The sequence below is a fragment of the Equus przewalskii genome, chromosome X (assembly GCF_037783145.1).
Source record: "Equus przewalskii isolate Varuska chromosome X, EquPr2, whole genome shotgun sequence".
Classification (NCBI taxonomy): Eukaryota; Metazoa; Chordata; class Mammalia; order Perissodactyla; family Equidae; genus Equus; species Equus przewalskii.
In genome coordinates this window covers 39567824-39593914 of record NC_091863.1, presented here as the reverse complement: position 1 = coordinate 39593914, position 26091 = coordinate 39567824, and the positions used below count along the sequence as shown (strand labels likewise).

The 26091-nt window shown below is 52.6% G+C and overlaps 2 protein-coding genes across 8 annotated transcripts; one reads left to right on the top strand and one right to left on the bottom strand.

Annotated features, from left to right (window-relative positions):
* Positions 1 to 1648: 1648 nt before the first annotated feature.
* Positions 1649 to 10460, bottom strand: FTSJ1 (FtsJ RNA 2'-O-methyltransferase 1). Of its 5 annotated transcripts, XM_070604366.1 has the most exons (14): positions 10013 to 10267; positions 8266 to 8424; positions 7918 to 7987; positions 7729 to 7819; positions 7297 to 7375; positions 6818 to 7043; positions 5775 to 5827; positions 5636 to 5689; positions 5446 to 5548; positions 5259 to 5342; positions 4472 to 4575; positions 4187 to 4384; positions 3940 to 3981; positions 1649 to 2194 (listed from the first exon to the last, which is right to left on the bottom strand). In XM_070604366.1, the coding sequence occupies exons 7-13, from the start codon at positions 5796 to 5798 to the stop codon at positions 3949 to 3951; spliced, it is 600 nt and encodes a 199-aa protein (XP_070460467.1). In that variant the 5' UTR covers positions 5799 to 5827; positions 6818 to 7043; positions 7297 to 7375; positions 7729 to 7819; positions 7918 to 7987; positions 8266 to 8424; positions 10013 to 10267; the 3' UTR covers positions 1649 to 2194; positions 3940 to 3948. The 5 variants fall into 5 exon arrangements, with proteins under 5 accessions (XP_070460467.1, XP_070460464.1, XP_070460466.1 ...); XM_070604363.1 differs by lacking the exon at positions 6818 to 7043 and having other exon boundaries at positions 10013 to 10460; XM_070604365.1 differs by lacking the exon at positions 6818 to 7043 and having other exon boundaries at positions 4472 to 4569; positions 10013 to 10402.
* Positions 10461 to 16761: 6301 nt separating this feature from the next.
* SLC38A5 (solute carrier family 38 member 5) lies at positions 16762 to 25824 on the top strand. 3 transcript variants are annotated; one of them, XM_070606697.1, is made up of 16 exons: positions 16762 to 16891; positions 18295 to 18348; positions 18427 to 18502; positions 18958 to 19073; positions 19166 to 19239; positions 19834 to 19926; positions 20064 to 20142; positions 21857 to 21939; positions 22239 to 22297; positions 22399 to 22536; positions 22748 to 22827; positions 23465 to 23565; positions 23821 to 23936; positions 24518 to 24662; positions 24757 to 24860; positions 25375 to 25824. In XM_070606697.1, the coding sequence occupies exons 2-16, from the start codon at positions 18296 to 18298 to the stop codon at positions 25474 to 25476; spliced, it is 1419 nt and encodes a 472-aa protein (XP_070462798.1). In that variant the 5' UTR covers positions 16762 to 16891; position 18295; the 3' UTR covers positions 25477 to 25824. The 3 variants fall into 3 exon arrangements, with proteins under 3 accessions (XP_070462798.1, XP_070462800.1, XP_070462799.1); XM_070606698.1 differs by lacking the exon at positions 16762 to 16891 and adding an exon at positions 17852 to 17898; XM_070606699.1 differs by lacking the exons at positions 23821 to 23936; positions 24518 to 24662 and having other exon boundaries at positions 16825 to 16891.
* The last annotated feature ends 267 nt before the right edge of the window (positions 25825 to 26091 follow it).

Genomic DNA, 26091 nt, shown 5'->3' with positions numbered 1-26091 from the left:
AGGTAGAGAGTGGACATTCCCGAGGTCAGAGACTGGGCCTGGGCCAACCTGGTCTCTCGTGGGCCACATCCTTGGGGTGTGGACGCCACTGAGGACGCAGACCGGGGGTTAGACATTGCTCCCATCACAGAGACTTGTGTGTGTATACTTCTGATGTCACACAGATGGAAGTGGACACAACTAGGGACACACAGCCTGAGGCGCATACACTTGAGGGGTCCCAAAGGCCGGTGTGTTTATACTCCTGGGGTTACACAAACAAGGGTGTGCGCACTCCTGGGGCCTCATAGACTCTAGTGAGGACACTGCTGAATTCTCATGGTAATGGGCATGGATACTCCTGTGGTCACGCAGTCTTTTGTGTGGATACTTCTGTCATACATTTCTGGGGTCACACAGACTGGGGTGTGGACATTGCTGTGATCACACTGACTAGGGTGAGAAGACTCCTGGGTTAACACACGGTGGTGTGGCCTCCCCCGGGGTCAGAGAGGCTCAGTGTGGACACTTTCAGGGTCATGCAGTCAGGCGCAGAAGCACCTAGGGTCACGGACTGGGATCCGGGGAGTCTGAGATCACTGCGCTGGGGTGTGGACACAGAGGGTGAATTTAGGATACACGAGTAAGCTGAGGAAACCGGTTCTGTGCAGGTAGCTGGTGTGTTTGTCACCTGTGGTTTGCTAAATTGTAAATTCAGGACTGTAGTCAAGGCAGAGTTTCTGACATTAAAGAGAGGGGTTCTTAACATAAAAAATGTGTTCTGGGGAACCCTCTGGCATCTGGTTAAATCTGTGGACCACTTTGCAGAATATTTTAAAAAGGATGCACATGTGCACACACACACTCAAATACACAGGGTTACTACGGAAACCAATTAAACAGTATGGAGGGTCATCAGAAATCTAAAACTAGAGTGACCACACGATTCAGCACCCCCCTTCTGGGTACGCGTTCAAAGGGAATCAACTCGCTCCACTGCAGAGACGTCTGCACTCCCACCATCACTGCGGCGTTCTTCACAACAGCTGAGACACGGAAACAACCTAAGCATCTGACAACGGATGGACGGATCGGGAAGATGTGGTATATGCACACAAAGGAATGTGCTTCAGCTGCGAGAAATATGAAAGCCTGCCATTCGCAACAACGTGATGGCCCTTGAGGGCATTATGCTGAGTGAAATAAGTCAGAAAGAGAAAGACAAACATTGTGTGATCTCATTTACATGTGGAATCTAAAAAAGCCAAACTCAGAGAAACAGAGAACAGATTGGTGGTCACAAGAGGCAGGAGGTGCGGGGTGGGCGAAGGGGTGAAGGTGCTCAGAAGGTAAAAACTTCCAGTTATAAATAAGTCCTGGGGAGGTAACGGACAGCACGGTGACTACAGTTATCAATACTGTATCGTGTATTTGAAAGTTGCTAAGAGAGTAGATCTTAAAAGTTCCTATCCCAAGAAAAGAAACTTCTGACTATGTGAAGTGATGGATGTTAACTAAACTTATTGTGGTAACCATTTTGCAACATACACATACAGCAAATCATTATGTTGTACACTTTAAACTTATACAATGCTATATGTCAGTTATATTTCAATAAAACCAGAAAAAATATTACCATATATATCAAAATGAAACAGCATTGGGATGCAGTAACATATGGACTTTTTAATTAGTACATCAAATTGTAAGATCTTCGGATTCAAAGAAGGAAGAACGTGAACGTATGTGAAGAGGCCTGCGGCGACTGTCACATAACATAAGTCCCCGTGGTCTGCATCGCTGGGAAAGTCCCAGGCACTGTTTTTACTACTGTGATTTGCTGCCAGCATTCACACTTGGGAGTAAAGCTCCTATTAGTGAAAAGAAAGGTGTAACATTTTCCTCCATCAAGTTCACAGATACCCCTGACTTCTACCCAGGGTAAGAATCTGCTTTTGGGGTAAATTCTGGACAGAATCAGGATACCACTGGGAAGATTGAGAGAAGAGGCAAGACCTCAGGAAGCCCTTGTGAGTGCAGACGGACGTCCCGTAACGTTTCTTTCCTTGCTGTGTTCGGGGCTTGTTGCAGGTTCCCACTCGGTGCGTGTATGTTCAGGACCCGTCGATGAGATAGTCGAAAACAAGTTCATCAACGTGAGTTTTGGTTTTCCTGACAGCAAACAGCTTCCGAGTTGTAACAGACTGCCAGGGAACTGGAGGTCAAAGGAAAGGAAAATTTTAAACAAAACAATATTTTCCTGCTTTCTTCTACTATAATTATTGTTTACTCAGCCACTAACATTTTTGTGAAGTTTTTTTCCTACTTTTATTATGAACCAAAAACATACAGAAAACTACATAAAACATATATATGTTCAGTTCAATGAGTAACAATCTGGTGTTATTTTGTATAATCGTAGGATATTCACACTGCTGTGTAACTCTCCACGTGAACACACCCTGATTTCATGATCCACTCCACAGTTAATGGATGTTTGGGTTCCATCTAGTCTGCGAGTTCTACAAACAGTGCTGGCTGGAAACAGTCTAGTACTCGTTTCTTAGGAGTGCAACTGGCAGGCACGTAGCTTCAGTAGATAACGCCTGACAATTTTCCACAGTAGCTGCACCATTTATGCTGCCATCAGCATATCTGAGGGTTCCAATTGTTGCGTATCCTGCCAGATGCTCAGTACTGTCAATCTTTTTAGTTTTAGCTTGCATTTCCCTGATGAGCAGCTTTTCACGTGCTTACTGTCCACTGTCATATTTTCTTTTCCCTATCGATTTACAGGAGCTTTTTAATATCAAGGATACTATATACAGGGATTGTAAATAATCTCTCCCCACTGAGCTTCACCATTTCATTTTGTTAAAGGTGTCTTTTTTACTTTTTTAAACAAAAGACTTGGTCTGAATAAGATGCAAAGCCACTGTCAGAGGGACATCCTCTAAAGTGACATCCCAAGGATGAGAAGCCCTCTGGCACTGACAGGTTTAGCTCAAACTGGTCCCTCACACACCAGGCACAGGCCCACCTCAGGGCCTTTGCACTTGCTGTCTCCTCTCCCTGGAATGTTCCTCCCCTAGATAAACACCTGGATTCCCTCTCTCATCTTCAAGTCTCTGCTCAAACATCACCTCATGAGGCCTTCCATGACAACCCTTGTAAAAACTGCAAACTGTCACGCCTAGAATTCCTGATCTCTTTACCCTGCTTTATTTTTTAAAATTGCCATATCCTGTATCACTTTTACATATTGCATACATAAAATACATATGTGTATACACACATATATTACAATACGAGCTATACAAATATACAGTGAAATGCAAGCTATCGTGTGTGTGTGTATACAGCGTGCGGACACTCCGGCGTTCAGCCTATGTTGTTCCCCCTTTCCCGCACTAGCAGCTCTGTGAGGGCCGGGATATTCGCCTGTTTGGCTTACTGCTCTATCTCCACACCTGAAACAATGCCCAGGCCCAGCATACAGTATGTGCTCAATAAATGCCGACTGACTGCCTCAACACCTAACATGGAAAATGCTTAAAGCAGTTCCTGGCATACAACATTGCCTGCTTAGGGAAGGTTTGCTGATTGAAATCTTATCAGTTGGCGTAAGAATTTCAAAGGTGAAATTTCACTGTTTTTTTTTTTCTCTGAGGAAGATTAGCCCTGAGCTAACTACTGCCAATCCTCCTCTTTTTGCTGAGGAAGACTGGCCCTGAGCTAACATCTGTGCGCATCTTCCTCTACTTTATATGTGGGACGGCTACCACAGCATGGTGTGCCAAGCGGTGCCATGTCCGCACCCGGGATCCGAACCGGTGAACCCCGGGCCGCTGAGAAGCGGAATGTGCGCACTTAACCGCTGTGCCACCGGGCTGGCCCCTACTGAGTTTTTTTCTTAAAGGTGTCCTTTATTCAAACTCTTAGATAAAAAAGCAAATTTACCTTAATGTGTTAAGGTGAACAATTCATTTCATTGTCTTCCACCTACTCAAGAAAAAGAAAAGGGACTTAAATACTTGGCTAAGCTCTTCCATTCATTACACTTGGTTTTACCCACTGGTTTTTATAGCTATTGGGAAGCAGGGAAGAGGATTTTGGCCCCAGAAGCCATGTGATTTGGGGGCAGAAGGGGCACACCGGGAGGGGGTCACTGCGGGTACAGCAGGCCTTGGGCACCATGTTTCCAGACCTCAGAGGCCAGCAGGGTGTGGCGTGGTGGGGCAGCCAGGGGCTGGGGCAACGTATCCACTGTGCTGAGGGGGCAGTCCTGGGGCCGAATCTCCTTGGCTAGCCGCCCCTTCTTCTTCAACGTGCAGGCCTCCTGGTACGGTGGAGAGATGGGGGGCTGCGTGGGCGGAGTATACTTGTACTCTGAGCCGTCCTCTAGCTGCAGGGACACATTGGGGGGAGATGGTGAGGACCTGGGAACCTAGGACGGTGCCCTCCATCCGCCTCCTGTTGGCTGGGCACTCACGTCCAGCGGGTAACTGCGGTCCGAATCATAGGAGCTCAGGTCTCCACAGGCCACAAATGGCACAATGATGCGGGTGGGACCATCTAATTGGTTGAAATCTGGATCTGACAAACAGGGAGAAATGAGACAGGACAGGGCTGGGGTGCCTGGGGTCGGTCATGACTCAGGCTGCAGCACGGGTACTGAGGGCTCCCCATGGATCCACCAGCTACTCTCATACGCCTCCACCAGCAATCCTTCATTGGGTTCAAACCACCTCCTCAGGGAGGCCCTCCAGGACCACCCCGCTTCTTCCTGCACCGCACTTATGTCCACCTGCCATTCTATCATACGCTGCCTGGACCTTGTCTCACTCGAGCCTGCTCGCTGCAAGAGCAGGCTCTGTCCCTTTTTCCAATTGGGGCCAGGCTAAAGACCCTCGTGGGGCAAAACTCCCACACAGGGTTGGGGTTTCCATCTGTAGGGGGGGGTGACTGAGTCTTCCTAGGCTGGGATCTCCTCAGGTAGGGAGAGTCTTCACTGGGGCAGAACTCAGGATCCTCCTGGGACAGAATTTTCACCCGGCCCAAGACGTACCACTAGGGACTAGGCCGAAGATCCTCCCGGGATAAAATTATCCCTAAGGGGAGGACTTTCCACGGGAGGGTGGGGCTGAGGATCCTCTTGGGAAGAATTCCCATGAGGAGCAGTCTCCACCAACAGGTGGGGCTGAGGGCCCTCCTGAGACATAAACTCCACAAGGGGGCAGAGTCTCCCCAGGGACAGGGCTCATGGCTCAGGCTCTCACCGTAGGAGTGGTCCAGCAGGGGTTTGGTCAGGTCTGGCAGGAAGCCCTCAGGGGGGTCATAGCCCCGACACACAGCAAAGGCCTCTGTGGGTAGAAGGTGGAGTGAGGGGCGATTGCCACCCCCGCCCCAGGCAGGATGCGTCCCTGAGATTTGCAGCCGCCTGCTTGGCCCCTCCAGCCCACTGACCAATGCTGGAGTTCCGGCTGCTCCTGGGCTTGGCACAGAGCACGCTGGAGAAGAAGACACGCAGCTGGCTATAGATCAGCGTCACATCCCGGCCTCGGAAGATCTGCAGGGTGAAGAGGCAGAGATGGAGGCATGAGGGAGGCCCTTGGGGACCCCACTCTACCCCTCTACCTGGTTCCCCAAGGCTTACCTTGGCTACAAAGCAGCCCCCTGGCTTCAGGACGTGTGTAGCAATGTTCAGAGCCTGTGGGCAGGACAGATGGCTAAGGCTGAGGTGGAGACAGCCAGGAGGGGGCCAAACTGAGGCAGGGGGAGCCAGGGTTACTCACGGCTAGGAGGAGCTGGGCCTGCATATACTCATCAACATCATGGAGGCCAGTTACTGCAGCAAGAGGAAGAGCGTTAGCAGGGCTGTCTAGTTCTAGCCTTGCCCTGTCCCAGAGATCAGACGCTAAAAACATTTCCCAGGCTCTCACACTGCTAAGGTTCTGCGTCAGAATTAACGTTGGCCAACTGGACGCGTACTCTGAGCTCCTAAGCCTTAAGAGCTCATTCTAATTCTCAAAACAGTCTTATATGCAAGGACCACTATCACCATGTCTACCTCCAGTGCAGACCGCTCCTCTGGACTCCAGACTCAGACCAGACCCGACGTCTCAGACTTGACACATCCGAAACCAAGCTCCTGGCCTGCCTGCCCAAACCTGCTCCTCCCAGCGTCTTCTGCACCTCATCTGAGCCTTCCAGTTGTTCAGGCCAAAACCCTTAGTCACCTGGGACGGCCCCCAGTCTTTCCTCACACCCACGTTCAAGCTATTAGCAAATCCTGTCGGCTCTACTTTCAGACGAGCTCCTGAATCGACCCTCCTCTCACCTCCACCACTGTGCCCAGTGTTGTCACTCGCCTGTACTACTGCACTGGCCTCCTCACCTCTGGGAGCCCCGCTTCCACACTTGCCGTTCACACTGCTCACAGCAGCCAGAGGGGTCATCACAGCCCGAGTCAGGCACGGCCCTCCTCTGCTCACAGCTCTCTCCTGGTTTTCTCTGAGCTCTCATCTCAGTGAAAAGCCAAAGTCCTCACTGCGGCCCTCAAGGATCTGTCCCCCGTGACCTCACCTCCTACCACTCCCCCCTCACTCACTCTGTCTCCACCTCGGCCACCTCACCGGTCCTCACACACCAAGCACTCCCCCATCTCAGGGCCTTTGCATGGGCTGGTCCCTTTGTCTGGCTTGTTCTTCCCCCTGGCCCACTCCCTCACCTCGAGGTCTTCGTACTAAAGCCAGCGAGGCCTTCCCCATCCACTTTATTGAAGACCCCAACGGGTACTCCCCACTGCCCTCCCCTTTTCATTGTTCCCACACGGTACCTATCACCTGGTGACAGGCTACATAGATCAATCTTTTGTTTCTTTTCCAGCTGCTCCCACTAGAACAGCAGCTCCCTGAGGTCAGAGATCAGTGGAATTTTATTCACGAATGTTTTCCCAACATGTAGAACAGTGCCCGACACACAACAGGTGCTCAGCAAACGTGTGCTGAATGGAGGACTGACTGCTTAAAGAAAATCGGACGGAACTGGATGGCTGCAGAGGGCTGAGAGACGAGAAGAGGGAGGGGTGGACAACGGACAAAACCAAAATGGTAGAGCGTGGGGAGGGAGAAGGCAGAGGCAGAGGCAGAAAGCAGGCAGTAGGGGCAGCAAGAAGTTGCCAGATGTGGAGAACAGCTGACAGGGGAGGGGAGTGGCAAGAATAGTTGAAGTGGTGAAAGAAGCCAGGAGAGGTGGGAGATACAGAGAAGGACATACACAGGGCCCCCGCCTGACCTCCCAACCCCTGCTGTTTACCATCAGGAGCCCCGTCGCACACCACTAGGTCCGCAGGGCAGCCCTCAAAGTGCCGGATGATTTCCTGGGCAGTGGACAGCTATGGAAGACAAGGAGGATGAGTGGCCTCAGGGTTCCCCTCGCCCGCAACCCTCTAACCTCACCTGCCCCTGGGTCAGCCAAATCCTCAGGCTTTGTCTGTCTAAGACTGGGCTCCATCCCTAGGGACCTGGTGTCATCATCTGTTGCTGTCTCTCTGTGATGATGACCTGCTGCCTCTGTTTCTCTGCTGTTACAGCCTCTTGGGTTCTCTCAGTTACACATTCTCTCTCTGCCTGTCTTTCTCAGTCTGTTTCTCTGTCTTTCTCTCTCTCTTCCACTTTCTGTAGCCTCCACGTACAGGGGGTGGCCTTTGCCCAGGATACACCCCAACACCCCCAGCCATGCTCTCACCTGGGTGATGTCCCCCTGGATCTGTAACACACCTGGTAGAGGAGCCATAGCCTGAAGGTCCACAGCCACCACATGGCCAGAACCCTGGCCCCTGTGGACAACATGGCCCACGTCAGCCCAGTTTTCACTCCTGGCCTGCCCTTGACCTAGCCTGCCCTCCCATCCCACCACCTGGGACTCCACACTCACCCAATCTTCTGGCTCAGCACCTGACTCCAGCTGCCTGGGGCTGCACACAGGTCAACTGCCCGTGTCACGCCTGAGCACACACAGGAAGGTGTAGTGGTCAGTTGCACCCCCCCCCCTCCAACCCGGGGACCCTGCCAAGTTCACCCCTTTCCCCTGGGGAGCACCCACATCTATCCGCTGCCCAGGTGCCCGACTTCTTTTGAGTATCTGCCCAGCTTCCTGCCTGGTCCCTGCCCCATAGACCCTCCAAGTCAACCCGCCTACCACGGGGAGCTCTGCAGACCTAGCCCACTTGTCCATTCTCTTTGCCAGCCCCACCCCCCAGGGACTAGCCCGCCAGGTGGGGACCTTGGAAGAGTTGGAATTCCTCGTCAAGTTGTAGCAGCTTGAAGGCACTGCGGGCACGCCAGCCATTCTCCTTGGCCAGGCGGTAGTAGACATCCCGCTTGTCCTTCGACGTCCGTCCCATCTCACACACTGTTTGCCCAGGGACCTGCCAACAGCAAGCTGATGCCACCCCGTATCAGTAACCAGGTGAGTGGGCCACCACCTACCTCTGCAGGGCAGCAAGAACCACACAAACCAAACTGGGCTCATCGGACTCACATGACAGCTCATTCAGCAGACAGGAAGACTGAAGCCCAGTTGCTGACCCCACCAGTGTGCTCTCAGGCTCCACCACTCACCCCACAGGCTCCCCCACAACTTACTCCACAGACTCCATCATTAATGCCACCGATCCCCCAAAAGACCCCACAAACCCAACACTTATCTCATAGATGACCCATTACTGACCCTGTCAACCTTCCACTGCTGTCACCCACACTCCACATATTAAACCCTGCAACTCTCACTATTGACCCTTCTTTGCCCACCTCATCCCCATTAACATCTTACTGACCGTCTCCCCAGCTGTCCTCGTTGCCTCCAGATTCATGTAGCCCTATTAGCGCCCCTTTAATCCCTTGCTTTCCCCTCATTATCCTAACACTATCTCCTTGCACTCCCCACCCCATAATCTCTCTTCCCGATGAAATGATTAGGCCCCCGGTAATTCCTTTACTACTATATCCTTACCAACCCCCCATGATGCCTGGAGGATCACGGCCTATTAACTCTCCATGAAGCTCTCAATTACTATGATTTATCAGCCCCCATTAACTTAGCCCTCCAAGTGATCCCTCATAGATCACACCACCAGGCCCCTGTAACCCGTGCATTATCGCACACTCACGTTAATCTCTGAGGATCATACATCAGTTCTCCATTCTCCCCTCACTGCCCGCCTTGCCCTCCCATAATCATTTGATGATCACACCCCAACAGCTTACTATTATCCTCTCTTTGCTCACTTTGTTCCCATTAATTCCTCGAGAGTCATGCCAGGACCGCCCACTAAAACTCTTTGACTACAACACCCCTTTGGCCTCTCATTCGCTTTTCTTTGACCACTGCCCCCTTGAGTTCCTTGATCATGACCCCCACTGGCCTCTATTATACCCTCCACAGCCTCACGATTATCATTTCAATTACTATGCCCCACGGCTCTTCATTAACTCCTTGAATATGATACCTCCATCAATCCCTCAGGGGTCACACCCCCATCCGCCTCCCATTATCTTTCGGTTGCCTACTCTACCACCCCTTCATTAATCAATGAACACACCTCCACCGGCCCCCATGAACATGTCGACTAAAACACTCCTATTAGCTCCCATTGATTCCCTGATAACACTTCCATTACCCTCACGCAGCCCACCAACCGCCCTCCCCATTAACAGCCCTCTGACCACGCCCCCGGTCCCTCCTCCTCATTACCTCGAAGACCATGTCCCCATTGGGGCCTCCAGACGTCCCCCCGAGGCGGCTCCGCTGATATCTGGACCCCTACGACCCTCTCCCCCCAAGTCCTCCCCGCACAGTGGTCCCTTTCTACAGACAAACATCGGGTCTGGAGCCCACGTGGCGCCAGCCGCGCGGACTGCACAGCCGCGGCGCCGAGGGCGAGCTCCCCTCCTTCCCTGGCCGCGGGACAGCGCAGGCGTGCCTCAACCGTCTCGGCCTGGACCCACGTCCTCCGCACCCCAGGGCCTACCTGAACTTTCCGAGTAGGGAGAAGTCTGACGACGGAGGCCGGTCCGCGAGCAGTCCGAGCTTCGGCGAGCGCGCAAACCCGGGGGAAATCGTAGGGCTACAGTTCGTTTCTTAGTGGCTCCCAATGCCCGTCGCGCATGCCCAAGGGCTACGGCAGCGTGGCAAGCCTGTCATCGTCGAACGTGGAGGCTCCGGCGAGGTCCGGACAGGAACGTACAGCGTGAGTCCCGTCATCTTGTGTCGACGTAGCTGGTCTTGCGAACTACCGTTCCCAGAATGCAACGGCCACGACCGGCGCTGCTGAACTCGCGCACTGCGTAGCTGAAACGCCGCGAGGCACAAGAACTGACTCGCTTCTTTTGTTCCAAGGCTTAAAATCGATTTAATCCCCGCCCCTCCCTTCTTGGACAGTGGTAGTCATTGAGTCTGTGGACTACATTTCCCAAGATGCAACGAGCACGACGGCACCCATTCATTTTAGGCGTGGTGCGAGGTGAAATTACCGCTGGGGTCATTAACGTGAGAGTGAGGAAAGTGCGTTAATGAAATGCGCGGGCGCGCGGAAGCTGTTTTGCGCCAATTTCGAATCCACTTCCGCTAGTTGATAGCGCTTCCTGAATTGTACCGTTTTAGAACTTGGCAGTTTCTCTATCTGTAAAATGGGGATGATAAGTAGTACAGACTTCACAGGGTTATTCGGGGGATTGAATAGGTGTAGTTCAGAACATTGCCTGGCCTTTCGTAATTCTGTGTTCTGCAAAAATTTTTAACTCCGACCCACAAAAAGACTATACATGGCGACCCAGTACACGAGCAAATATGATCATGGAAACATTTATTATAGCGTTTACTATGTGCCAGGCACTAGTCTAAGTGCTCCTGGGTGGTGTGCTGGTAAATGGTTAACAACAGGCTCTTTGGAGGTAGCGAAGGAGGAAGGCTTGATTTCTAACATTTCTATTTTCCATGGTTTACATGATTCACATACTATCATCTTGTTAGATTTCAAGTTATCAACGTGTAGTCACGGAACACAGAGTTCAGAAGACATGCAGTAGTGCACCATTATGTCATATTTCTACCATACAGTTAAAATAGGGGTAAATGCCCTCAAGAGCATAGAGAATAGTGAAATGTAGTAAAATAGTAAGAAAGTGAGGAGTTTCTAGTATTTATTACGTTTAAAACATCTAATTTATTTAATTGTAAGTTTATATCATTTCATTTTTAATAATAACTGTGTTTAACAACCACTTCGCAAAATTCCTGAAAATTAAACAAGCGATCTGCAAACGTGCCAAGTAGGCTCCAGCACACTGCTGAGTTCTTCCTTGAACTCATTTTAAATCCTTATGACAACAACATGAGGTAGTCACTGTAATTTCCCCCAGTTTATAGATGAGGAAACAGATGAGGGAAGATATATATTACTATGTTAGGTCTATAAACATATATGCCTTTTAATATGTATGTGATTATATAGAAATACAGTGATGCGTAATATTTACTAGTATATAAATTATGTTATGTATTAGTAAACAAATATAATAAATACAATATGCTATTATATGTAAATTTAAGGAAGTATATATTTATGGATGTTTTTTAGTGTATATATAACATATGTATCATTTTTTTTTAAGATTTTATTTTTCCTTTTTCTCCCCAAAGCCCCCTGGTACATAGTTGTGTATTTTTAGTTGTGGGTCCTTCTAGTTGTGGCATGTGGGACGGCGCCTCAGCATGGCTTGATGAGCGGTGCCATGTCTGCCCAGGATCCGAACCAGCAAAACCCTGGGCCGCCAAAGCAGAGTGGGCGAACTTAACCACTCGGCCACAGGGCCAGCCCACTATGTGTCATCTTATACATATAATATATAAATATGTATGCTGATATGTATAAATATGCTAATATCTATGTATATTTGTTTACTGAAGTAACTGTACTAAATATAAATATACCATTAAGTATGTAAATATATAATGTTATGTTATTATGAAGAATAATAAGGTAGGGTGAAAGAGATGGAGGCTAACAGAGGGGTTGAGTTGCTATTTTAGCCTGATCAGGGAGGGCTTCTCTGAGGAGGTGACATTTGGGCTGAGAGCTGAAGGGGAGCACCCCCTAGGAATATTTGGAGGAAGAGCATTCCAGGCAGAGAGAACACCAAGTGCAAAGCCCCTGACACGGGAACAAGCTTGGCGAGTATCCAAAGAACTGAACAATTGATTCATATTCCTTAGAAATGTGAGCTTCACTAGGCAGGGATTTCTGTTCTGTCTTGTTCACTGCTGTTTCCCAGGCACCTAGAATAGGGCCCAGCACACAGTTGGTGTTCAGTAGATGTTTGTCGAATCCACCCTTTTGTCGCTTTGTTCCTTCATTCTTTCCTCAGTGGTGTGTTCTGCATCTATGCGGGGCCCGGGGAGGCGTAGACAGACGCGCAGAGACACAGAGAGCACCTCCTGGGGGAGTCTCCATAGCCAGAGAGGAAGCAAGAGCTTGTCAGCAGAGCTCCAGAGCCTTGTGGGGGTGGTGGGAACACGCTCCCCTGCGGAGGTGAGCAAGTGTGAGAAAGCCAGGGTTCAAGCCACCAGGCCCCCGCTGGTGCCAGGCATTGGGGGCCCATGTTCACCCTGTGGGACACTTCCCACGTCCTGTTTTCTTGCCTCTCACAAAGAGGATGTTTAATTTTTCGCAAAGAAATTTGCTTCCTCCAGCAGGGCCGGGGGACTGGGGGACAGGAGCCAGGCTCTGAACTCCGCAGGCTGTTCCCGAAATAGGGTGTCGGCCTGCAGCTCCCACCCGGCACCCCACTGAGTGTAAAGGTGTCCTCCCCTCAGCCTCCTGAAGAGGTCAAGGAAGGGGGAACTGCCAGGCCAGCTCTGTACCGGAGGGCATCTTATCACGTGAGGGAAAGACGGGGTGGTCCAGGCGCAGGGGACTAGACACTGACTCAGAAAGCCTTGCTGCCCAGGGGCTGCTTTGAGGGACGGAAGAGTTACTCAGTGGGGAGCCTGCATGAAAGGAGAGATTAGAATCCGAAATGCAGCCTGGTGGGGCGCTGCTTTCACCGGCGAGAAGAATTCATTAATTCCTTTCACAAATCTTATTGAGCAATTACTGAGTGTCCAGCGAGCATTGTTCTAAGTGCTTTGCTTGTATTAATTCCTTCAATCTTCCCAATGGCCCCAGGAGTTAGGTGTTATTATGCCCTGGGGGAAGCTGAGACGGTGAGGTTTCGGAACTCGCTCCTGGCCATACAGCTAGTAAGCGGCAGAGCTCGTGCTGTGAACTGCTTTGCTCTGTGGCTCCCTCCCCCGAAGGCTGCTGAGCAGTGACCTGTTTTAATGAAAAGCAGGGGTCTGCTTAGAAGAACTGACAAGAACCCAAACTGACGTTTAATAGACTCGGTAGGAATTCCAAATGTCACACAAGGGTCTGCTTTGCTGAACCAACAAAAGCCTTAAATGACCCTGAGAAAGGGCCCCACTTTGATGAACTAACAAAGCGTTTTTATCCCTGGCATGGCCTCAAGGCCTCGGTCATGCTTCAAGACATCTGTTCCCTCTAAAGCAGGCTGTCTTCTGCAGCCAGATTTCTCTTTCCCTCTGTTTTTCCTCCTACCAGCATATGTTGAGCACCTGCTGTTTGTAGTGCCCTGAAACCTAGCTGAGCTATGGGGTGCATCCCTCCTCGAGAAGCATTCACTTGGCAGAAATAAAAATACTAATGATGATAATATGACACTTGATAAGTGGCATTTATTGAGCACCTGCTGTGTGCCTGGCATTTATTGAGTACCTGCTGTGCTGGGCAATGGTGAAGGGCCAGGGAAGGCCCTGGGAAGGGAGCGGAATGATCAGAGATGAGAGCAGGAAGCTGCTGCCTGGAGGTGGTGGCTGGGGGTGTCTGTTTTTGTCCAAGGTACACTAGTTCTTGGGCCAGGACACTTCAGACTTTTCTTGAAATCTAGGCACCTGCCAACACCCTCCCCGCCACCCACCACCCCTGCTACCTTAGCCATCTGGGCTAAGGCCTCTGCTGACAGGTGTCTCTTTCCCTGGCCAGCCTGTAGCACAGATGGTGTAATGGCTCTGGGGGGAGGAGTATGGAGGAGAGAGACATGAGAAGGGCCGGGATAGACAGGGGAGTGTGTATGTGTGTGGAGACCCTGAGTGCATCTCACCTGCCTGTACATGTTCTCAGCCACAAACACATGGATGTGAGTTCCACGTGTGTCTTCCCATGTAACTGGCCTGGTTGTGTCTTGTGTCTTTGGCTGCCTGTCCAACTCGTGTGTTTCCTTTTCAGCGACTGTGTGTGTTGGTACTGGCTGCTTGTGAAATTCATCTATATGGGGTTGTGTGTGTATTCCTTGGGTGTGTATGTGTCTCGTTGGTAATGCTTGTGGGTGAGGAGTGTGTTTATTTGTCTCTCCTGTGCGTGTGTCTCCTATGTATGTGTGTCTTCTCTGCCACCGCACGTTGTGTCTCTCCTTGCTGAGTGGCTGGAGGTGGGTGTGCCCTATGGATATTTCTTTTGGTGCCACTGTATGTGTCCTCTCTGGTTCCCTTTTTCCTCTCCATGCAGCTTTAGGGGCAGTTTTGGGATTTCCTCTTTGTAACCATTGTAAGCAGACCCTCGGCATCCTTGCATTCCTGGCTTGTGCACCTGTCTACACCTTCCCTGTGCATTTCTTTGTAGACTTGATTTGTGAGTAGCTGTGTGTGTACAAGGCTGTGTGTAGCCATCTGCTTGAATGTGGTTGTATGTACGTCTGTGACTGTGGTTTCTCTGTACAATTGTGCCTGCCTGTGAGTGCCTCTCTCTCTGTGACCAGAGCTGCATGTGGTCACACGTGGTCACAAGTTCACACACGAGTTCACGTGCACAGAGGTATCCTTAGAGAGCCTAAATCTGGACATTGGCCTCCAGAGCTGTCTGAGACTGGAATTGCGTGTGGGAGACACTGGGCCCGGGGTGATGGTGTCGGCTGTATGAAATCACACTTGTGGGCTGTGTGTGTGGCTGTGAGTCTGTGTGTGATTTGCCTGATGGTTCTCTTGGGTCTGGCTGTTGAGTCTGTGGGCGATGATGTCCATGAGTCTATAGTGGCTGTAAATCGGTGTGAGCCTATCCCCGTGTCAATCTGTGCTCTCTGGGTGCAGCTCTGAGGCTGTGGGTGATGATACCTGTAAGACTAAGTCACTCTGTGTGGCCGTGAGTATGTAACTGTACCCTGGCCTGGGCTATCCGTGTGCAGTCTGTGTGTGTTCATATGTCAGCCTGTATTCTCCATGCATGGCTGTGAGTCTGCGTGCAAGTTTGTACTTTTGTGGGTGACGGTGAGTGTGCCTCCATCTCTGAGCCTCTGGATGGACTCAGAGTGTGCAAGAGTCTCTCTCCCGCTGTGGGGAAGTAAACGCCCCATCCCTCGTCCTCTTCCAGCTGCGGGTGGGGTGGGGGCATCTAGGCTAGCTTTGAAGCCCCAGCCAGCCCCTGGCCTTTCCGGGAATTTTGTGCTCCCTGTGGGGGGTGGGCAGGCGGGTGGAGGGGCCCAGACAGAGGCCTCTAGTCCACCTGGGCCTCAAGCAGTCCAGTCCAGTTGGGTTTGGACCCCAAGTCCACCCCGCCTGACTCCCTGCAGGAGACACAAGCCTAACGGGGGACAGACATGCCTGTCACATGCCTGGATGAGAATGAACAGACAGACCCCCATATAAGACAGTCAGACAGAAGACAGTGGAGCTCAGTTAGGGTGTAGACAGGCCCCACCCAATGCCTGGGTGGATCCAGGCCTGCAGGGTGTGCCTAGTTTACAGACAGTGCATGTCCACCCTCCCCACCCAACCACAAATGCCCTCCTTGCTTCCCTCTGGGGACCCCTGAGATCTAGGGTTCTCTCTCGGCTCGGCTGTCTGTCTGAGGTCAGCCTCTAGTGGCCTGGCTGTGTTTATCCTTGCACCTGTCCCACTGCTGTCCCCAGGTCTGTCCATCATCCCTGTCAGCCCCTCTGCCTGAACCTTTCTCTGCCTGTTGTCATCTGTCCCTCCAGGTGTCTCTCTGCCTCAACTACTCCCTCTGTCCCCTTGTCTCTCTGGACCGGTGTGTCCGCTCCCAATCTCTGTTTGGGAATATGTCTGGCTGTGTCCACCTGTCTATCTGCAACTTGTGTCTCCTGTGTATTACTGGGCCCCACTGCCTGTTGCCTTCCTCCAGGTGCTTACATGAGCCTATCCCTGCCACCCATCTGTTTCTGTGTCTGTCTGTCCGTCTTTCTCCCTGTGACTGCCCTTCTGCCTGTCTACCACTACCCCACACCCTGTCTGTCTTTCTGTCCCCTCTGTTGTCTGTCCTTGTGTTGTTTCTCCTGCCTGCCTGCCTGCCTCTATTTGTCACTGTTTCTCTTTCTATCTCTGGTCTCTCCTTTCTGCTGTCATCCGGTCATCCATCCCATCCCACTGTGTGCCCGACCCCTGAGTCAGTCCCCTCTGTCTGCCTGTCCCTCTGTCTAGGTGTCGATCCACTTCCTCAGTCTTTCTGTCCATCAACCCTACCCCCCAACCAAGATCCATACAAACCTCTGTCTCCCTCCACGTGGGTCCAGATGAGGGGAGGCAGCCCCCACCCTGCCCTTTCAGGCTACTTCCCCCGCCCAGAGCCAGAAGGAGGGAAACTGAATTAAAATTAAAACTTCTTCCCAGAAAAAAAAAAATCCGCGGGCCAGATGGGGCTCAGCCCTCGCAGATTAGCCTCGGAGCGAGCGGGGCGGCGCTGATTGGCTGCAGGGCGGGGCGGGGGCAGGGTCCGGGCCGGGCGGGGTCCCAGAACTGCAGTCTGAGTTGCTGCTGCTTCGGAGCTGAGAGGAGCAACGAGGTGAGGAGGGGGCGCTTGCCGTGGCGGGGGGGCTCCGAAGACCCCGAGGCACAAGTGGGAGGTCGCTGGAGGGGGCTCAGGGGTTCCTCGGAGACATTTCTAGCACTAGTGGGGAATTGAATGGGAGGGGGAGTCCTTTTGGTACCTTGCTCCCAGCAAGTGAATTCAGGAGTGGGTGGGAGTCTCCAGAGGGTGTTCAGGACTGAGGATGGGGATCCTTGAGAGCCCTCCCCGTCCCAGGAAGGAGATTCAGGGCTTGGGGAGGGGGCTTCCTGGAGGCAGGTTTAGCAACGATGGGAACCTTGAAGAGGGGTTTCTGAGATACTGGGCATTCCCAGGAAGTAAGCTCAGGGCTGGGGTTTCTTCAGAGACACTCCATCCAGAAGACAGGGGCTCCTGGCTTGCATGGGGATTGCAGACGCCCCCACCCCAGGAAACACATCAGCCCTTAGGAGGGGGCTTTTGATGAAGGTCTCAGATAGCTCATCCTCAGGAGGGGAAATAAGGGCTCAAGGCAGGCTCCTGAGACACCCCAATCCCAGGAAGGGTCTCAAGTCTGGAAGTGTCTCCAAAGTTCCGTCTGCCAGGAGACGAGTGTTTAAGACTTGACAGGGGTCCTAGAAAATACTTCTCGTCCCTAGGAGGAGGATTAAATGGGGGACCATGGGTCACTTCTCTCCCTGGAAGGGGGCTCAGTTGGGAGAATTGTCTCTGGCCTCTAGTGAGGATATTCAGAGTTGTGGCAGAGAGCCGTTTGCGGCGTCGGTCTGGGGTCTCCAAGCCCGCCCCCCACCCCCGGCACCTTTAACAGGTTGCATCAGCTCTGAGCTCAGGCGTGGGGCCCAGGCAGGGAGGAGGGGGGTAGGGGGCATTAGGAGGGGTGGGGCAGCCAGGCTGACACGTGTCCCTGTAAGGAGTGAGTGGCCTGGCCATGCGGTGTGGGTGGAGGGAAGAGGGGGGGCGGTGCGCAGGGGACGGGGAAGGAAAGAGACAGCAAGAGAGACGGTGTGAGTCTGGGGCCTGGGAGGAGAGGCTATCCTAGCTCCAAATGGCCATCTCATCTGCCATGGGGTCGCTCTGTCTCTCTGTGTCTCTCTCCCTCTATTTCTCTTTCACTGCCCTCTTTTCATCTCTGTCTCTCAGTAACTATTGGCGTCTCTCCCCCTCTGATCCCCTCCTCTCTCTCCCATCTCTTTCTCTGTTGGACTCTCACTCTTGTCTCAGATTTTCTCCATTCATCTCCCTGTCTCTCTCATCCCTCTGTTCCTGTTCCCCTCACCTCATCTCTGTTTCTGTGTCTCTGTCTGTCTCTATCTGACCCCCACCTGTCTTCGTCTAGCTCTCCCCACTTTGTAGCCCCTCTGCTCCATCCCTGACACCCTATCCCATTTCTCTGCCCACAGGATGGAACTGCAGGATCCAAAGATTAATGGAGCCCTCCCTGCGGGTGCTGTGGGGTGAGTCGGGGGCCCAAGGGGTCGAGGTCAGGGGCAGGATTACCCTCTCATCAGCCCCGATTTCCCTGCCCTATTCAGCTACAGGCAGGAACGTGAGGGCTTCCTGCCCAGCCATAGTGCTGCTCCTGGGAGGAAGCCAGCCCAGTTTATGGATGTGAGTGACCCCACAGGATCTGTCCCAGCTGCACCTTGCCTAACTCATCTCCTCTCCTACTGCTCCCTCTTCCTGGCTACTCCCCCTTCCCAGCGGTTCCCCTGCCTAGCTCTTTACTGCCCCAGCTGCTCCCTATCCCTAGCTACTCGCCTCCCCAGCTGTTTTGCCTCTGGTAGCTGCTCCACCCTCCCCTATTCCTATCCACTTCCATCTGCTCCCCTCCAAAATTTCTCCTAGTGTTTTCCCTTCCCGGTTCTGCCTCTCCCAGTTTCTTCCCTCCTTTTCCTTCTAGCTTCAACTCCTTTTCCTTCCTAGCTTCTCCCTTTCTCCAGTGATGCTTCCTGGGCTTCTCCCTACCCCAGTCACTCTTCCCTAGTCTTTCCTGGGCCCTAGCACTGGTCTCCTTCCCTGGTCCCCTTCCCCATGTGTGCCTGGGCCTTGCCCCTTACCCGCAGTTCGATGGGAAGACATCGTTTGGAATGTCAGTGTTCAACCTCAGCAACGCCATCATGGGCAGCGGCATCCTGGGGCTGGCCTATGCTATGGCCCACACAGGGGTCCTCTTCTTCTTGTGAGTCCTAGGCGGCCTGGGGGGGAGGCTGGGGGTGTGTGGGGCAGGTGGGAGGCCTGGGGGCTGAGTCTGAGCTGTGCCATCTGCCATAGGGCCCTGCTGCTATGCATTGCTCTTCTGTCTTCATATTCCATCCATCTCCTGCTGACCTGTGCTGGTGTTGTAGGTGAGACCCAGAGCTCATCCCAGACCTTGGACTCCAGACCCTGAACCTTCCCACCCTGACCTGAGACCCCAGATCTCAACCCAAACTCCAGACTCTGGACATAGCACCCTGACCCCAGATCCTAGAGCCAGGACCCCAGATCCCACACCTAACTCCCTGGACTCAAGACCCCACCCTGCACCCTGGCTCTCAGACCTTATCTGAGCTCCCAGATCCCCAACCCTCGCCCTCGGTCTGGCCGTCAAACCTCATTGCTCAGACCCTCCCGGCCCCCAGACCACTCCACTCCACCTCTGACCCCCTCTCCTCAGCCTCCCAAGCTCCCACTGCAGATCTCAGACTTCACTCCCACCATGGTCTCAGTCCAGTCCTGCTCCCAAGACCCCTACTACCCACATCTAGCCACTAATCTTCTCCCTGGCCACCAGTCCCTGGCCACAGATCGCACCTCCCAGACTGCTTAACCCTCACCTCCCACTCCCATCAGTCACACCCAACGCCCCAGCTTCCAGACCCTCTGACCCCTGCACTCCTCACCCCTGGCCTGGCCTCCTGAACCCACAAACTGTTCCTCCCTGTCCCCCCCCCCACCAGGCATCCGAGCCTATGAGCAGCTGGGACAGAGGGCACTGGGGCCTGCAGGGAAGGTAGTGGTGGCCGCTGTCATCTGTCTGCACAATGTTGGGGGTGAGGACTCTGGGAGGTGGGGAGTCAACTTGGGAGCAGAGGGTGGGGTGAGGTGGGCTTCCCCAGGCTGGGCCGGGGAAGATGGGGTATGAGGATGAGGGGAATCTTTCTGCTTACACCTCCTCCCCCTGCACCAGCCATGTCCAGTTACCTGTTCATCATTAAATCTGAACTCCCCCTGGTTATCGGCACCTTCCTGAACATGGACCCCGAGGGGTGAGTGAGCAACACCCCTTGGCTCTGGCCCGCAGGCCCCTGACTCTGCCTGTGAGGTCTGGCTGCCGTCTTCAACTCTATGTCCAGCTGACTCCCTGGTGTTCTATTTTGAGACTGTTGGGCAGGCCAGTTTGGTCAGACTGTGATTCCTGTGCATTGTGATGCCAACAGGATGTGTGGCTGTTGCTCTGACTATGAGTCCAGTAGACCATGTGTTGATTTTTGTGACTGTTGTTCTGGCTGATTCTGTCTGGTGGCTGACTCCACATGTGCAGTGTACTCTGATGCCGACCATGTGACTGTACATATCCAGTAGACCTAAGCTTTGTCTGTGGGTTTGATTCTGTGACTGTTGTATTGGCAGATTCTCAGGCCTGCTGTATGATAGCTGACTCCAGCTGTGTCCTGTATACTGTGATTCCGACCATGTGTATTTGACGTTTGCTTACTCTGACTTTCCCTGTCCAGCGGATTCTGCTTGATGTTGGGTTGATCAACCTGGCTGAATATGTCTAGCTGTAAGTGTATGGTCACTGGCTCCAGCAGTGTGTATGTTTGTCTTTGTTTGTGTGTTGTGGTGCCAACTATGTATATGTGACTTGCTCCAACTGTATATGCCAGTACACTCCATTTATGTGTTTAATTTAGTGACCATTGTTCTGGCAAATTCTCTCTGGCTGTGTGATTCTTGACTATGACTGTAGATATCCTTTGTTTTATGGTTCCAACCATGTACGTTTGACTGTTGTTCTAAGTATGCATCCGGCCGGCTGTATGTTTGATTCTGGATCCGTCTGCTGATTGAGTTTGTTCAGTTGTTTGTATATGATGGCTGATTCTGTGTGTATACTGTTGGATCTTTGGTGTGATTCTGAAATCATCTAGGTAGCTGACGGTTTATGTGACTAAGTGTGTCTAATTGTTATAATCAGCTCCCACAGTGTATACGGCCAGTGGTGCTTTGTTGGTTTATTTCTGTGTACCTGTGCGTAGGAGATAGAAAGAGAGTGTGTGAATGTCTGGAACATGTAGATACTCAATACAACGAATGAGCAATTGTTCAGCGAATTCTGTACTGACTGACTCTCTTGCCTGGGCACCTCCTTCCAACGTCTATACAGATCCCACTCTTTCTTTGAGCTTGGTTCCAGCAGTGTGGCCAGCTAGCTGATTCTGGCTCTATTTCAGTCTTTCACTGTGTGGCCAAATTAGTCCAGCTACTTTCAGGTGTTCAGCAAACCTTGAGCTGTTAAAACAACCAGACGTGTGTTTCTGACTTTTTGTCTGACTCTGCTTCATTGCCTGTCTTCCAGCTCATCAGACTGTTCTACCTGTCAGACACGCCAGGGTCGTGACTCACTCTGTCTGGCACCTTGTGTTGGACTGTGTGAGTCTGACTGATTTTGAGTGTTTGCCCGTCTGGTTGTATGTCCACTTGCGAGTCTATCGGCGCAGTTTTCTCTGGCTGTGTATGTGTTCTCAGCTGTATCCCTCTGAGTGTCCAACTGACAGTCTGATAATCACTCTGGCTGTTTCTGCCAATCCTGTTGTGCCATTTGTCACTGTAGCCACCCGAATGACTTCTCGAAGCTGAGCTGTTGGCTTATCTCTCCTGACTGCAGGCAGAAATCTGTCTGTCTGGCAGTCTTCTGAGTATCTGCCTGACAGTTTTCTTTGGCTGGCAGCTAGTCACTCTGTCTGCCTGTCTCCCTAGGGACTGGTTCTTGAAGGGAAACCTCCTCATCATCATTGTCAGTGTGTTAATCATCTTGCCCCTGGCCCTCATGAGACACTTGGGTAAGAGGCTTCCTGTGTTGGTCATTGGATGGTGGAATTAGAGAAGGGGAGTCAGATTGAGAAAACACCCATTTTCAAGGGCTGTGGAACATCAAGGGAGAGTTTGTTTGATGTGGGTTTTAACAGATGAATAGGAGTTTGTTATGGAGGGGCGGCTGGTCCAGGTAAACATAAAAGCTTGTACAAAAGTGTGGCATAATTGGGGTGAGGGGGCCTTGAAGACCAGACTGGGAGTTTGATATTTGCTGTGGGGATGGGGGTCCCTTGGTTTCTGAGGCTCTGTGTATTGCCCCTTGCAGGCTACCTGGGATATACTAGTGGTCTCTCTCTGACCTGTATGCTGTTTTTCCTCATTTCGGTGAGTCTGAGAGAGAAGGACGTGAAAAAGTGGGGAGAGAGTTTGGAATGTTGGGACATAGCCTTCCCCATGACCTTGCTTCCTCACCTGCCCTCCCCCAGGTCATCTATAAGAAGTTCCAGCTAGGCTGTGTCATAGGCCGCAATGAGACAGCCACGGAGAGCAAGGGCCCCCCGGATCTTCCCCTCCAGGGGTTCAACAGAAGCTGTGAGGCCCACATGTTCACAGTTGACTCACAGGTGGGTGTGCAGGCATACGTGTAGGGCTTGCACCACACTCAGGCCATCTGGTCCTGTCACACAGTGCACTCTGCTCAGAGTAGAGCCAGGTTTCGGACATCAGGGGCTTCTATGTGTCTGCTGTGGAGGGCCATGGCAGGGCCTGGGGGATGGGGAGGAGAGGATGGAAGCCCATAGGCTCTAATCTTGTGTACTTGGGCCATCCCCCCAGATGTTCTACACGGTGCCCATTATGGCTTTCGCCTTCGTCTGCCACCCTGAGGTGCTGCCCATCTACACGGAGCTCTACCGGTGAGTGGGCAGGCAAATGGGCATGTGTGATGGGCCAGCAGGTGGGGCAGTAGTCATAAGGTCTGATAATCCCTACAGCAGTCCTGGTACTGTAGCTTGATCATGGCTAGATTGTGCCAGGGCAAGAGTTTGAGGTGGCCAGGAGGACTTGGGGGATGCAGGGCAGTGACTCTTTACTGATTGGGGCTTAAGTATTTTACCCTCCAGTACAAGTGTGAATGGACAGAGTGGGGAAGCAGAGATGATCAGATGAGGGGGTGGCATGCATGATTGGGGATAGGGAGACGAGGATCGTCAGATGGAGGAAGATATAGATGAACAAAAGGTGGGCAGGGATGATATGATGGGGGGATATCAGACAGAGGGGGATGGCACGGATGGTCAGATGGAAGGGAAAGGCAGAGGTGGTCAGACAGAGGAGATGGGCAAAGATGGTCATATGGGACGAGATATGGATGGACAGAGAGGGGAGGCTTGGCTAATCACACAGGGGAAGCAGAAATGAGCATCCCAGTGTGTCCCAGCTGGATGTCAGCTCTGGGAGAAGGGGACTCTGGAGGGTAGGGGCTGGTTTTGAGGGGGCCTGGGCCAAGTCCGGGGGTCTGGGCATGACAGCTACGTGACTTCTATACCTTAGACCCTCCAAGCGCAGAATGCAGGCTGTGGCCAACGTGTCCATTGGGGCCATGTTCTGCATGTATGGGCTCACAGCGACCTTTGGATACCTCACCTTCTACAGTGAGTGGGGCTGGGGCTAGGGTTGGGTGGGAACTGGGGTGGGGACTGGGCAGACTGCTAGGGCAGGAGCCTGAGCACTTTTCCTCCATGCCCTCAGACCCATCAGTTTCCAAAAGGAGGGTACATATCACACATGTAGATTTCATCACTGTGTCTGCGTGCATGTGTGCATGCATGCGTGTGTGTGTTTCTGGGACACTGGTCCTGGTGCTCCCACCACATCCTGCATCCCATGTCCTATGTCCTATGGCCCAGGCAGCGTGGAGGCAGAGATGCTGCACATGTACAGCCAGAAGGACCTGCTCATCCTCTGTGTGCGCCTGGCTGTGCTGCTCGCGGTGACTCTCACTGTACCAGTCGTGCTGTTCCCTGTGCGTGGGGGCGAGGGTGGGCCCGTGGAGCGGGGGGACATGGATGGATGGGTATAGGGCATAGGCATGGATGTTTGGATGGAGGGTGGAGATAGGAGTGGAAGGATGGATGGAGGAGGCAGGCATGGATAGTGAAGGCAGAGTTGTCAGATGGACAGAGAAGGCAAAAATAGATGGTTAGACAGAAGGGGGACATAGATGGCAGACCAGAGAGAGTCATGGGGACAGGGTAGTCACTTGGAGGAAGGAGGCACAGATATCTGGCTAGACAAAAGATGGAGGCAGGAATGGTCAGGAGGTAGAGGCATAGATAGATGGACAGAATGAAGAAAGAGAGATGGACAGAAAAAGGGTGGAGGCAGAAGTAGTGAGGTGTAGGAGGGACAAGACTCTCAGATGGGGAGGTAGGATGACTAGACAGAAGAGGGAGATAGAGGTAGATGGAGAGAGACAGGGATCTCAGACAGAGGGTGGAGGCACAGGGGGATGCTCAGATAGAGGGTGGAGTTAAAGACAGATGACCACACGGAGGGGAGGCAGCACTTGGCCCTGACCCGTCTCCAACCCTACTCTGGCCACAGATCCGCCGGGCCCTGCAGCAGCTGCTGTTCCCAAGCAAGGCCTTCAGCTGGCCACGGCATGTGGCCATAGCCCTGATGCTGCTTGTCTTGGTCAATGTCCTTGTCATCTGCGTGCCGACCATCCGGGATATCTTTGGGGTTATTGGTCAGTACCCCCAACCCCAGTCCCAGACACCACCTAATATGGGCCTTGTACCCCAAACTTACATTGACTCCTGTCCCTCCTGCTTGTCCTCCAGGGTCCACCTCAGCCCCCAGCCTCATCTTCATCCTTCCCAGCATCTTCTACCTCCGCATTGTACCCTCTGAGGTGGAGCCCATCTACTCCTGGCCCAAGATCCAGGTGAGCATTTCAGGGAAGGGCTGGGGAAAGAGGAAGCATTCTGAGGAGGGAGCACCCCAGGATGGCTAGAGTTAGAAGGAACATTCTCAAGTGGGGACTCGGGGAAGAGAGAGCATCGATCTAGGGAGGGGGCAGATGGTCTGGAAGCAGGAAGGAGCTTGGCTTAGGAAGGGGCTGAGCAGAGCACCAGCAGAGTCTGGGAAGACAGAGGGAGCACTCAAGAAGGGGCTGGCACAGAGGGAGCCTTCTCCAGACAGATGGAAGGAGCATTATTAGAAGAGGGTTGGGAGTCCTTTTAAGGAGGATGGAGGAGAGTACTCCCTGAAGGGTTCCAGGAAGATGGAAGTGGGCTTCACAGGAAGGGGCTGGTTTTAAGGAAGGAGAGGGAGCACAAAGGAGAGTCAGGAAGAATGGGGCACTCTGTGGAGGGAGGGGAGGGCTGGAGGAACATTCTCAGGAGCAGCTCAGGTGTGGAGACCCAAGCAGCTCTATCTTCTATCCCTCTCGTCTACAGGCTCTGTGTTTTGGTGTCCTGGGGGTCCTCTTCATGGCGATCAGTCTAGGCTTTATGTTTGCCAACTGGGCCACAGGCCAGAGCCATGTGTCTGGACACTGACCATGCGCTGCCTCTCCCGGGCCCCTGCGATCATGCGCCTGTGCTTATGGAGGAAGATGAAGTCACTCTTCCAGGTCCCTCCTGTCTGGCGTGTAGAGGTGGCTGGTGCCCATTAATGTGGCCGTCAGAGGTAGGGGGCCACAGAGGCTGCAGAGTGGTCCGCTTCCCTCCTCCCCAGGAATGCTGAGCTTGGATCATGGCCCCAACCCCAACCCCACGGGAGGAGGAGGAGGCCGGATCCTTGGGGAGTCCCTGCCCAGCCCAGTCCTTTGTGCCTCCTCCTGGTGGAAGCTGTTTGTCAGAATCACCCTCGAGCTAAAGGGGAGGAATAAAGATGCTGAATTGCAACTCTGGACTCAGCCTTCTGATCTCTTTCTAAGACTTCTTGGGGGAGCCTGCTTGGGTTCAGACAAGGGTAAACTGATGCCCTGAGAGTAGGACTGAGCCAACTCACTCACTTCTCCTCTCCTTCAGTAGCTCACTACCCGACTCATCATTCTATTCACTTGCTCACTCAAGAAACATCTATTGAGAGCCTCCTGGGTGCCAGGCACTGTTCTGGGCGCGGGGGGTGCAGCAGGGAAGCAAGCCGACAGGACTCCCTGGGGTTGGTGT

What these genes read in the sequence shown, in the direction of transcription:
- SLC38A5 (XM_070606697.1), top strand. Translation starts at nt 18,296, where the DNA reads ATGGAACTGCAGGATCCAAAGATTAATGGAGCCCTCCCTGCGGGTGCT. An exon ending in ATCTACACGGAGCTCTACCG is followed by an intron (nt 22,828 to 23,464) that starts GTGAGTGGGCAG and finishes TCTATACCTTAG; the next exon opens with ACCCTCCAAGCGCAGAATGC. An exon ending in TACCAGTCGTGCTGTTCCCT is followed by an intron (nt 23,937 to 24,517) that starts GTGCGTGGGGGC and finishes CTCTGGCCACAG; the next exon opens with ATCCGCCGGGCCCTGCAGCA.
- FTSJ1 (XM_070604363.1), bottom strand. Translation starts at nt 8,386, where the DNA reads ATGGGACGGACGTCGAAGGACAAGCGGGATGTCTACTACCGCCTGGCC. An exon ending in GGGGCTGCTTTGTAGCCAAG is followed by an intron (nt 5,549 to 5,635) that starts GTAAGCCTTGGG and finishes TTCACCCTGCAG; the next exon opens with ATCTTCCGAGGCCGGGATGT. An exon ending in ACACCCTGCTGGCCTCTGAG is followed by an intron (nt 3,982 to 4,186) that starts GTCTGGAAACAT and finishes TTTCTTGAGTAG; the next exon opens with GTGGAAGACAATGAAATGAA.